The following is a 13,664-nucleotide window of genomic DNA, read 5'->3' as shown; positions in this document are numbered from 1 at the left end:
AATTACAATATATAAATTTCAAACATAAAATCGGATCCGTTCATCCTAGAGAAACCTCATGCTTTGTCCGTACTTCAGTCCATGTCATCTTTACCATTTATTACCGTATATACTCGAGTATAAGCCGACCCGAATATAAGCCGAGGCACCTAATTTACCACAAAAAAACTGGGAAAACATTGACTCCAGTATAAGCCGAGGGTGGTAAATTTCAGAAATAAAAATATATACAGTAGAGTCTCACTTATCCAAGCTAAACGGGCCGGCAGAAGTTTGGATAAGCAAATATCTTGGATAATAAGGCGGGATTAAGGAAAAGCCTATTAAACATCAAATTAGGTTATGATTTTACAAATTAAGCACCAAAACATCGTGTTATACAAGAAATTTGACAGAAAAAGTAGTTCAATACGCAGGAATGTTATGTTGTAATTATTGTATTTACTAATTTAGCACCAAAATATCACAATATATTGAAAACATTGACTACAAAAATGGCTTGGATAATCCAGAACCTTGGATAAGCGAGGCTTGGATAAGTGAGACTCCACTGTACCAATAAAATTACATTAATTCAGACATCAGTAGGTTAAATGTTTTTGAATATTTCCATAAAGCTCAAATTTAAGATAAGATTGTTCAACTCTGACCAAATCCTTATTCTCATCTTCTTCAATGTAAATGTGCTTATGTATCCTTTTAATAATAATAGAGTATAATAATACATGTAATAATAATAAATACAGGGAAATAATACATGTAATAATAAATAAGTAAAATAATAAATGCAATAATAATAATAAGAAGATCAGAGTGAAATAATAAATGTATTATTAATAATAATAAAAATAGAGTAAAATAAATGTAATAGTAGCAACAATAATAGAGTAAAATAATACATGTAATAATAATAAATACAGGGAAATAATACATGTAATAATAAAGAGTAAAATAATAAATGCAATAATAATAAGAAGAAGATCAGAGTGAAACAATACATGTATTATTAATAATAGTAAAAATATAGTAAAATAAATGTAATAGTAGCAACAATAATAGAGAAAAATAATAAATGTAATAATACCAATAATAATAGAGAAAAATAATAAATGTACCATATATCCTCAAGTATAAGCTGACCCAAATATAAGCCAATCAGGACCCTTACCCGAGTATAAGCTGAGGGGGTCTTTTTCAGTCTTAAAAAAAGGGCTGAAAAACTAGGCTTATACTCAAGTATACACAGTAAATTCAAGGGAAGTTTATATATCTGTGGAAGATCCAGGGTGGGAGAAATAACTCTTGTCGGTTGAAGGCAAGTGTGAATACAGTAGAGTCTCACTTATCCAACATAAACGGGCCGGCAGCAAGTTGGATAAGCGAATATGTTGGATAATAAGGAGAGATTAAGGAGAAGCCTATTAAACATCAAATTAGGTTATGGTTTTACAAATTAAGCACCAAAACATCATGTCATACAACAAATTTGACAGAAAAGTAGTTCAATATGCAGTAATGCTACGTAGTAATTACTGTATTTATGAATTTAGCACCAAAATATCACAATGTATTGAAAACATTGACTACGAAGATACCTTGGATAATCCAGAACGTTGCATAAGCGAATGTTGGATAAGTGAGACTCTACTGTATTGCAGTTAATATCATTATATATTATATTTTACATGTAATATTACTAATAATATTACAATATATTGATACAGTACAATATAGTCATTTATGACCAGTATTGTACTATGCTAATATAATATTGTATGTAAATTTAATTTGTAAACCGCTCTGAATCCCCTTCGGGGTGAGAAGGGCGGCATATAAATGTAGCAAATAAATAAATAAATAAAGCACTTTGATTAGCATTGAATGGCTTTGCAGCTTCAAGGCCCGGCTGATTCCTGCCTGGGGGAATCCTTTGTTGGGAGGTGTCAGCTGGCCCTGATTGTTTCCTATCTGGAATTCCCCTTTCTCCCACTCTGGACCTTCCACAGATATATAAACCTCCCTTGCGTAGTTTCCAATATACCTCACAACCTTTTGGATGCCTGCCATAGATTTGGGTGAAACGTCAGGAGAGAAGCCCGGCTGATTCCTGCCTGGGGGAATCCTTTGTTGGGAGGTGTCAGCTGGCCCTGATTGTTTCCTATCTGGAATTCCCCTTTCTCCCACTCTGGACCTTCCACAGATGTATAAACCTCCCTTGCGTAGTTTGCAATATACCTCACAACCTTTTGGATGCCTGCCATAGATTTGGGTGAAACGTCAGGAGAGAATGCTTCTGGAACATGGCCACACAGCCTGGAAAACTCATAGCAACGCAATGTATTTTATGATTTACCACTTTATCCTCTGGGTTTTTACAGTGCAAGCACTAACAAGACTTGGATTTATGGGACTATAAAGCCTTGGGCTTTTACGAGAAATAGGTTGGACCGATGAGGTCTATTGGGGTGGACAACCGTGGAGGCTCATTTTCATCCCTGTAACCTCCAAATGGGACATAATAACACGCCTGATGCAATGATTGAAGCTGATCTTGGGCCTCTTTGGGAGTGTTTGTGGGGTTGGTTGAGCAGAAACCACTGCCTTTTGTCATGGTTTTGAGCAGTTTTGGGTGATGAAAAATCACCTGACATTTTCATTAATGAAGTCTTTGGGGAGACCTCAAGCGCTGCACTTCGGGGTCACACAAAGCTGCACTTTGCTCATCTCGAATAAGACTTTTCTCATCATCTTTTAAATTTTGGGCTTCCACGAATGCCTCCGCTTTTGTGTCACATTTCAAACTGTCTGCTAGAACGGTTTGCTATCCCATGACTCTGCAGCTTTTTGATTTCTTTAATTGCGTCATAAACCACACTGAGCTTTTGTAAGAAGAGGTCCGTAAACATTCGGATGTGATGGTCTGGTGATAATCTTATGATATGTTGTCGAAGGCTTTCACGGTCGGAATCACTGGGTTGCTGTGAGTTTTCCGGGCTGTATGGCCATATTCCAGAAGAACTCTCTCCTGACGTTTCGCCCACATCTATGGCAGGCATCCTCAGAGGTTGTGAGATCTGTTGGAAACTAGGCCAGTGGGGTTTATATATCTATGGAATAATGTCCAGAGTGGGAGAAATAACCCTTGTCTGCCTGAGGCAAGTATGTTGCCATTGGCCAGCTTGATTAGCACTGAAAAGCCTGGCTGCTTCCTGTCTGGGGGAATCCTTTGTTGAGAGGTGTTAGCTGGCCCTGATTGTTTTCTGTCTGTAATTCTCCTGTTTTGTAGTGTTGTTCTATATTTACTGTCCAGATTTTAGAGTTGTTTAATACTGGTAGCCAGATTGTGTTTAATGTGTTGTCGATTGTGTTTGTTTTCATGGTTTCCTCCTTTCTGTCGAAATTGTCCACATGCTGGTGGATTTCAGTGGCTTCTCTATGTAGTTGAACATGGTGGTTGTGAGAGTGGTCCAGCATTTCTGTGTTCTCAAATAATATGCTGTGTCCAGGTTGGTTCATCAAGTGCTCTGCTATGGCTGACAGGAAACAATCAGGGCCAGCTAACACCTCCAAACAAAGGATCTCCCCAGGCCGGAAGCAGACAGGCTTTGAAGCTGCAAGTGTAAACACAAGGTTGTCCTGTTACTATAGACTCACTAGTAATACAGGATAGAATAATAATTACAAACTGACTATTATTTATTTGAAGCTGCAAGGCCATTCAAGAGTTCTTTCTCCCAACCTGGACATCATTCTACAAATACAGTAGAGTCTCGCTTATCCAACGTAAATGGGCCGGCAGAACGTTGGAGAAGCGAATATGTTGGATAGTAAGGAGAGATTAAGGAAAAGTCTATTAAATATCAAATTAGGTTATGATTATACAAATTAAGCACCAAAACATCATGTTATACAACAAATTTGACAGAAAAAGTAGTTCAATACGCAGTAATGCTATGTAGTAATTACTGTATTTACGAATTTAGCACCAAAATATCACAATGCATTGAAAACATTGACTACAAAAATGTGTTTGATAATCCGGAAAGTTGGATAAGCGAGTGTTGGATAAGTGAGACTCTACTGTATATATAAACCCTACTTGCCTAGCGTCCAATATACATCACAACCTCTGAAGATGCCTGCCATAGATATGGGTAAAACGTCAGAGGAGAATGCTTTTGGAACATAGCCATACAGTCCCGAAAACTCTCAGAAACCCAGATCTTATTATAGATATGAATAATATTATATTCCTGGGTTATAAATGTCATTTCCTAATTGATTCTATCATAAAAACATAGAAAAAGTTTATTGACCTACAAAAACTTGCAAAGAGAGACATTATCCTGTGGCACATTTTGCTATAGGTTTTCAATGAATATCTCAGAGTCTTAACCCATTCAACCTAATTTGTGGCAGGCACAAAAATGAAATTTCCGGAGTAGAACAACTGCTTTCAAAATAAGGATGGCACAATTAAACAGGAAATAGCACTTTCAAACCAGGAACAGAAATTTTAAAACTTTTTGTTACATAATGTAATAATGTGTCTCTTTGCAGATCCTCTGGGAAGCGCCTGCAGAAAAGAAAACAGAGTGTATCCAGAAGGGCAAAAGTAATCAGGTAAGTCAAGGGACGCTGATGGGTTGCGCATGATGTTGTTGATTCCCGTCGTGGTCTTAACCTCTCTCTCTCAAGGCCACGGCCATGGGTAACTTGGGAAGTGAAGCTGAGCACAAGGTTCTGCCGATAAGTCACAGGCTTGATTTTCTATCATTTGGCACGGAGCATGTGATGCGCACAATGCGCCTCTGTACTTCTTCACATAAAAAACAAGAGTTCATGCCCTTCTAGGCCAGTTATAAAAGGGCAAGCTGTCCTTTGCTCCCTTTCGATTAACTCATAAGTGATGGATGGATTCCAAGCGAATCTTCACTGATCGATCAGGGATCGTGTCTAGGTATGCAGGTTGTGCATCCCTTATCTGGGATTCTGAAATAGTGGCACATTTGCTTTCTGGTAGTTCAGTGAATATGCACAAAATTATTAAAAATATATACACATAATAAAAGTGAAAATGTATATGTTGCTGGGGTGATTGCTTCCACAGACAGGCTTTAATAATAATAATAATAATAATAATAATAATAATAATAATAATAATAATAATAATAATAATAGAAAACCGCACTACAAACTAGAGCTGACAGACTACAAACAGAGGCACAACTATGTGGCCCAAATGATTCATTGGAACTTATGCCTCAAGTACCACCTCCCAGCAGTAAAGAACTGGTGGGATCACAAACCTGCAAAAATCTTGGAAAATGAGTACGCAAAGATACTGTGGGACTTCCGAATCCAGACTGACAAAGTTCTGGAACACAACACACCAGACATCACAGTTGTGGAAAAGAAAAAGGTTTGGATCATTGATGTTGCCATCCCAGGTGACAGTCGCATTGACGAAAAACAACAGGAAAAACTCAGCCGCTCTCAGGACCTCAAGATTGAACTTCAAAGACTCTGACAGAAACCAGTGCAGGTGGTCCCGGTGGTGATGGGCACATTGGGTACCGTGCCAAAAGATCTCAGCCGGCATTTGGAAACAATAGACATTGACAAAATTACGATCTGCCAACTGCAAAAGGCCACCTGACTGGGATCTGCGCGCATCATCTGAAAATACATCACACAGTCTTAGACACTTGGGAAGTGTTAATTGTTGAGATTTTGTGAAACGAAATCCAGCATATCTATCTTGTTTGCTGTGTCATACAATGTTGTTGTGTCAATAATAATAATAATAATAATAATAATAATAATAATAATTTTATTTTTATACCCCCCCCCCCCCCATCTCCCCGAAGGGACTCTGGGTGGCTTACATGGGGCCAAGCCCAGGTCACAAACAATATAAAAACATAACAATGAAACATAACAATGAAGCTTTGGCTTCCACAAACAACTATAGCTCCCACTACTCAAGAGACACCAATGGCCTTCCCTCCAATGACATTGCAGGTTATAGTGAGTGCCATGAAGATGTCCACGAGCCTTGCCAATGTCTTCTACAAACACCAAAGTGCCCACTGCTAGGTTGGCAGTGAGCTGGGCTGAAGGTTGGGTGCTCACCCTGGCCCGGACTTTGAACTGCCAACCTTTCAATTGGCAAGGTTTATTGCAGCTGGTGGTTAACCTGCTGTGCTAAAGCCTGGCCCTTCCTCCCATGAAAGTTTCCAGGTTTCTTGTATTGTAGTAACTTCACACTTCAGTTGAGTGTTAGGAAATTTAGTCTGTATATCCACTGGTGGTACAGTGTGTTAAAAGGCTGAGCTGCTGAACTTGCGCACCGAAAAAGGTCCCAGGTTCAAATCCCGGGAGCGGAATGAGCGCCCGCTGTTAGTCCCAGCTCCTGCCAACCTAGCAGTTCGAAAACATGCAAATGTGAGTAGATCAATAGGTACTGCTCTGGCGGGAAGGTAAGAGCGCTCCATGCAGTCATGCTGGCCACATGACCTTGGAGGTGTCTACGGTCAATGCCGGCTCTTTGGCTTAGAAATGAAAATGAGCACCAACCAAACTTCCCACTTCTAGGTGGGCAGTGAGCTGGGCTGAAGGTTGGGTGCTCACCCCGACCCGGACTTCAAACTGCCAACCTTTTGATTGGCAAGATTTATTGCAGCTGGTGGTTAACCTGCTGTGCTAAAGCCTGGCCCTCCCTCCCATGAAAGTTTCCAGATATCTTATATTAACTTCACACTTCAGTTGAGTGTTAATAAATTTAGTATATGTATCCAAAAAAAAAGGGGCAGGCTGGAATGTGAAAACCCTATTCTGACTGCGAAAACCCTCTGAAACAGATGGAGTTGTCACAAGTTGGCAGCATGCACAGACACCCAGCGATCCAGGGGAGGCGAACACTGCAGAACAATTTTTTCGGAGTCTCACATACTTTGCAATATTAGAAATGTGGGAATGGAGGGATATTTCATCCCCTCCTCTTCATAGGCACATCACTGCCTCTGACCACTGTGCCAAGCAGCAAGAAGAATGCAAGAGAGACAGATGTGCAAAATGCTTGTTCTGCCAGACTTCTTGCATTGTATTCCATGGGAATGCTGCTCAGTTCCCCTGGTTTGGCGTTCAGTGTTAGAGCTTCTCTCTGCTCCCTTTGCCTCTCATCTTCCCCCTGCAAACCACGCTGACAGCCGTGGCTGCCCACTGAGCCCTGAGCCGCTCCATGTTGGCACAGCAGGAGGCTCAGATGGGCCCCGGAGCTCGACAGCTGCGATCCTGCGTCACAACAGCGCCGAAGCATCCGTCTCTAACATGCACACCGCTGTGGTCCTCTCCTTGGCACCGTTTGAACTGCCATGGAATCATTGGAGTTGTAGTTTTGCAAGGTGTTTAGCCTTCTTTGCCAAAGAGTGCTGGTGCTTATCCAAACAGGGTTGCTGTGAGTTTTCCAGGCTGCATGGTGTTAGGTTCTCTTCTTCCAGTTGTGCTGTGGGTAAGTCTTCCACTAGAAGAAAGCACCAAGACACACGCTGGTAGATTCCAACAGGTTTTATTGTACAGAGTACCAGAATCTTCTCTGTAGCCCATTTATATAGGGGCTCTCACATACCAGAGGGTAATTGAGGTTTTATGGCTGGCCCGTTTTATGGCTGGCATCTGTTCTTTGTCAGCACTTGCTCTGTGTCCGGAGATGTCAAAGATCGGAGATCATGACACATGGCCATGTTCCAGAAGCATTCTCTCCTGTCCTTTCGCCCACATCTATGATAAGCATCCCCAGAAGAAGTGCGGTCTGTTGGAAAGTAGGCAAGTGGGGTTTATATATCTGTGGAATAATGTCGAGAGTGGGAGAAAGAACTCTTGCCGGTCTGAGGTGAGTGTGAATGTGGCAGTTGGCTTACCTGGATTGGCATTGAATAGCCTTGCACCTTCAAAGCCTGGCTGCATGTGGACAATTTGCAACAGAATTTATTTATTTATTTATTTATTTCCAGCATTTATATCCCGCCCTTCTCACCCGAAGGAACTCAGGGCGGCTTACAAACAATGGCAACAATTTGATGCCCACACAAAAACAATATCAAACAATACATAAAATCCATTAAGGCTATTAAATACAATATAAAATTGCAATATATAAATTTAAAACACGTGATCAGATCCGTTCGTCCAAAAAACCTCATGCTGTATTCATAGGCCCATCCGTGTTGTCTTTATCATTTATTCCTTGAATAAATAAATTTATTCCTTTTACGGCTCTTCTGAAGCTCAAAAGGGTTGGGACAGAAAGGAGGAAACCATGAAAACGAACAAAATCTGGCTACCAGTATTAAAAACTCTAAAATAAAGAGCAAGCCCTAAAAAAAAAAAACAAGGAATGGCAGACAGGAAACAATCAGGGCCAGCTAACACCTCCCAACAAAGATTCCCCCAGGCAGGAAGCAGCCAGACTTTGAAACTGCAAAGCTATTCAATGCTAATCAGGGTGGCCAATTGCAACATTTCTCCCACCCTGGACATTATTCCACAGATATATAAACCCCACTTGCCTAGTTTCCAACAGACCCGATGACCTATTGCCATAGATGCAGGTGAAACGTCAGGAGAGAATGCTTCTGCAATATGGCCATACAGCCTGGAAACCCAGTATACATCCGCATCATGATCAACAGGTTGCAGACCATTGCCTCCCAGTTTGGAGAGTGGGCTTTGCATCTGTCTCCTTTTCTTCCTCCCGCAGCCATTGACTTCCCCGTAACTGTTACTAGGGCTCCAACGCTGAGCATATTTATTTTGAGCAACACTATGGCTGCCCACAGTTAATTAGGCAGCTTTTTTATTCAAATTACATTTCAGATATACTTCCAAACCTCCCCGCCTCCCCCGCGCCACATTATTTTACAACAGGCGCTTCCCGTTTGTGCATGAGTGAGTGTGAGAACTGGCGATGTGTTGTTATTTTTTTTAAAGCTCATGTATTTTTTTATCTAAACACAAATCACACACGTTCTATGTTTGCATAGAATTCCTTGGGCGTTTTTCTTCCTCCAATGGAAGTCTATGAAAATTTCATCTACTTACTGTATATACTCGAGTATAAGCCTAGTTTTTCAGCCCTTTTTTAAGACTGAAAAAGCCCCCCTTGGCTTATACTCGGGTGAGGGTCCTGGTTGGCTTATATTTGGGTCAGCTTATACTCGAGAATATATGGTACATTTATTATTTTCCTCTATTATTATTGGTATTATTACATTTATTATTTTTCTCTATTATTGTTGCTACTATTACATTTATTTTACTCTATTTTTATTATTATTATTACAGTAGAGTCTCACTTATCCAACATAAACGGGCCAGCAGAACGTTGGATAAGCGAATATGTTGGATAATAAGGAGAGATTAAGGAGAAGCCTATTAAACATCAAATTAGGTTATGATTTTACAAATTAAGTACCAAAACATCATGTTATACAACAAATTTGACAGAAAAAGTAGTTCAATCTGTAGTAATGCTACGTAGTAATTACTGTATTTACAAATTTAGCACCAAAATATCACGATGTATTGAAAACATTGACTACAAAAATGAGTTGGATAATCCAGAACGTTGAATAAGCCAATGTTGGATAAGTGAGACTCTACTGTATTAATACATTTATTACTTCACTCAGATCTTATTATTATTACATTTATTATTTTACTCTATTTATTATTACATGTAATATTTTCCTGTATTTATTATTATTATTATTATTATTATTATTATTATTATTATTATTATTATATGTATTACATTTATTATTTCACTCTGTTCTTCTTCTTATTATTATTGCATTTATTATTTTCCTGTATTTATTATTACTTGTATTATTTTCCTGTATTTATTATTATTATTATTATTATAAATAATAATAATAATACATTTATTATTTCATTCTGATCTTATTATTATTATTATTGCATTTATTATTTTACTCTATTATTACTTGTATTATTTTGCTGTAGTAATTATTATTATTATTATTATTACATGTATTATTTTTATTATTATTATTATTACTATTATTATTATTGTTCGGGCCTTGCCCCATGTGAGCCGTCCCAAGTCCCCGTGGTGGAGTATAAATAAAGTTTTATTATTATTATTATTTATTATTATTATAAAATAAGATCAATGCTTTATGGAGGCTTCCTAACAAGCTGCTTTTTCTTCTCTGCAGACTGACTGCTTCAACTACATCCGTTTGCTGCAGCCTTATAACAGTTCCCATATGTACACCTGTGGCACCTATGCCTTCCAGCCCAAGTGTGCCTACATTGTGAGTATGTTGGGGGAATTTCCTTGGCAAGAAATGCTTTCTTTTGGGGGGCTTCTGCTTAGTGTAGCTGTTGGCAATGGCTGTTGCGTTCCCATCATCCTCTTATTTCCTTTCTTTGTTTTGGTTCCTCCTTCAGGACGTTGCCACTTTCTCCTTGGACAGACAGTCCTTTGAAGACGGAAAGGGGAAATGCCCCTATGACCCGGCCAAGGGGCACACGGGACTCATCGTGGGTAAGCAACATGTTATCTACTTCTTTCTTTAGTTTACGAGGGTTGAATGAAAAGTAATGCCTCCACCTTCGTAAGTCCTCAACAGATGGCAGTCCTGGTCTGCAGCAGGTACTGGCTTGTTCCGTACACTCTCCTCTACAGTTCTATTTGGCGGGAAGCCTTAGCATTGAACGATTGTGTTGTTAAAGTGCGAAGTATGGAACCCTGCGCAGACGGGGAAGCCTTAGCATTGAACGGGTGTGTTGCTAAAGTGCGAAGTATGGAACCCTGCGCAGACAGGGAAGCCTTAGCATTGAATGGTTGTGTTGTTAAAGTGCGAAGTATGGAACCCTGCGCAGATGGGGAAGCCTTAGCATTGAATGGTTGTGTTGTTAAAGTGCGAAGTATGGAACCCTGCGCAGACAGGGAAGCCTTAGCATTGAATGGTTGTGTTGTTAAAGTGCGAAGTATGGAACCCTGCGCAGACGGGGAAGCCTTAGCATTGAACGGGTGTGTTGCTAAAGTGCGAAGTATGGAACCCTGCGCAGACGGGGAAGCCTTAGCATTGAACGGGTGTGTTGCTAAAGTGCGAAGTATGGAACCCTGCGCAGACGGGGAAGCCTTAGCATTGAACGGTTGTGTTGTTAAAGTGCGAGGTATGGAACCCTGCGCAGACGGGGAAGCCTTAGCGTTGAATGGTTGTGTTGTTAAAGTGCGAAGTATGGAACCCTGCGCAGACGGGGAAGCCTTAGCATTGAATGGTTGTGTTGTTAAAGTGCGAAGTATGGAACCCTGCGCAGACGGGGAAGCCTAAGCATTGAACGGTTGTGTTGTTAAAGTGCGAAGTATGGAACCCTGCGCAGACGGGGAAGCCTTAGCATTGAACGGTTGTGTTGTTAAAGTGCGAAGTATGGAACCCTGCGCAGACGGGGAAGCCTTAGCATTGAACGGGTGTGTTGTTAAAGTGCGAAGTATGGAACCCTGCGCAGACGGGGAAGCCTTAGCATTGAACGATTGTGTTGTTAAAGTGCGAAGTATGGAACCCTGCGCAGATGGGGAAGCCTAAGCATTGGACGGTTGTGTTGTTAAAGTGCGAAGTATGGAACCCTGCGCAGACGGGGAAGCCTTAGCATTGAATGGTTGTGTTGTTAAAGTGCGAAGTATGGAACCCTGCGCAGACGGGGAAGCCTTAGCATTGAACGATTGTGTTGTTAAAGTGCGAAGTATGGAACCCTGCGCAGATGGGGAAGCCTAAGCATTGGACGGTTGTGTTGTTAAAGTGCGAAGTATGGAACCCTGCGCAGACGGGGAAGCCTTAGCATTGAATGGTTGTGTTGTTAAAGTGCGAAGTATGGAACCCTGCACAGACGGGGAAGCCTTAGCATTGAACGATTGTGTTGTTAAAGTGCGAAGTATGGAACCCTGCGCAGATGGGGAAGCCTAAGCATTGAACGGTTGTGTTGTTAAAGTGCGAAGTATGGAACCCTGCGCAGACGGGGAAGCCTTAGCATTGAATGGTTGTGTTGTTAAAGTGCGAAGTATGGAACCCTGCGCAGACGGGGAAGCCTTAGCATTGAACGATTGTGTTGTTAAAGTGCGAAGTATGGAACCCTGCGCAGATGGGGAAGCCTAAGCATTGAACGGTTGTGTTGTTAAAGTGCGAAGTATGGAACCCTGCGCAGACGGGGAAGCCTTAGCATTGAACGGTTGTGTTGTTAAAGTGCGAAGTATGGAACCCTGCGCAGACGGGGAAGCCTTAGCATTGAACGATTGTGTTGTTAAAGTGCGAAGTATGGAACCCTGCGCAGATGGGGAAGCCTAAGCATTGGACGGTTGTGTTGTTAAAGTGCGAAGTATGGAACCCTGCGCAGACGGGGAAGCCTTAGCATTGAATGGTTGTGTTGTTAAAGTGCGAAGTATGGAACCCTGCACAGACGGGGAAGCCTCAGCATTGGACGGTTGTGTTGTTAAAGTGCGAAGTATGGAACCCTGCGCAGACGGGGAAGCCTTAGCATTAAACGGTTGTGTTGTTAAGTGCGAGGTATGGAACCCTGCGCAGACGGGGAAGCCTTAGCATTGAACGGTTGTGTTGTTAAAGTGCGAAGTATGGAATCCAGCACAGACGGGGAAGCCTCAGCATTGGACGGTTGTGTTGTTAAAGTGCGAAGTATGGAACCCTGCGCAGACGGGGAAGCCTTAGCATTAAACGGTTGTGTTGTTAAGTGCGAGGTATGGAACCCTGCGCAGACGGGGAAGCCTTAGCGTTGAATGGTTGTGTTGTTAAAGTGCGAAGTATGGAATCCAGCACAGACGATCGGTCAATGCAACGTAAGCAACATGCAGTCATTGAATCCTTGACAGCAGTAGGTGTCACCCCAAAGGAGATTCACCAGAGAATGCAAGCTGTTTATGGTGATTGTATTGTCATTGGGCGAGTAAGTTTAAAGATGTTGAGGTGGGAACATCTGACTTGCGTGACAAACAAAGAGTTGGATGTCCTGTGACAGCAACCACTGAGTTTCACAAGCAAAAGGTTGACAGATTGATTCAGGACAATCATCGTATCACTCAGAGAAAAAATTTCAAGCATAATTGGCATTTCACAAGAACGTGTGGGTCACATTATTGCTTTGCTTGGCTGTCGGAAGATCTGTGCACGATGGGGACTGCGAGACGCCGGTTGCAGAAACAGTGTCGACTTCTTCCATGACAGCTTCAGAAAACTTGTTCATCGTTGGCAGAAATGTATCCAATTGTCTGGTGATTATGCGGAAAAGTTAATGGTGGTAGTTAAAGAGCACATTCTAAGGAGTATTTCTGCGTTTGATTTATTAAAATATTCCCAGCCAAACCCAAGTAACGAAGGTGAAGGCATTACTTTTCATTCAACCCTCGTACATTCCTCATATGTACCTCCTCTGGCTCAGTTCATTTTTATGAGCTTCCTCCGATCTTTTATCAAACCATGTTTATTTTCATGTGATTTTATGATGTTTTATTGATCTATTTTTATTTTGATATGTTTTATTACAATGTCTGTAATCATCTGGGCTTGGCCCCGTGTAAGCCGCCCCGAGTCTCTTCGGGGAGTTGGAGGCAGGGTATAAAAATA

General features: G+C 41.2%; 1 protein-coding gene across 4 annotated transcripts in view; it reads left to right on the top strand.

The window, feature by feature from the left end:
• sema4c (semaphorin 4C) overlaps positions 1-13,664 on the top strand; it is a 113,452-nt gene that overhangs the window by 77,793 nt on the left and 21,995 nt on the right. For all 4 annotated transcript variants that reach the window (XM_062961258.1, XM_062961256.1, XM_062961259.1 and 1 more), the window contains 3 exons: positions 4,561-4,623; positions 10,242-10,340; positions 10,477-10,573. In XM_062961258.1, coding sequence (XP_062817328.1) covers positions 4,561-4,623; positions 10,242-10,340; positions 10,477-10,573 — 259 coding nt within the window. The remainder of the gene's footprint in view (positions 1-4,560; positions 4,624-10,241; positions 10,341-10,476; positions 10,574-13,664) is intronic.

This window comes from Anolis carolinensis, unplaced genomic scaffold (assembly GCF_035594765.1).
Source record: "Anolis carolinensis isolate JA03-04 unplaced genomic scaffold, rAnoCar3.1.pri scaffold_8, whole genome shotgun sequence".
In the NCBI taxonomy this organism is placed as follows: domain Eukaryota; kingdom Metazoa; phylum Chordata; class Lepidosauria; order Squamata; family Dactyloidae; genus Anolis; species Anolis carolinensis.
The sequence above is the reverse complement of the archived record's forward strand: the minus strand, read 5'-3'. Positions and strand labels throughout refer to the sequence as shown.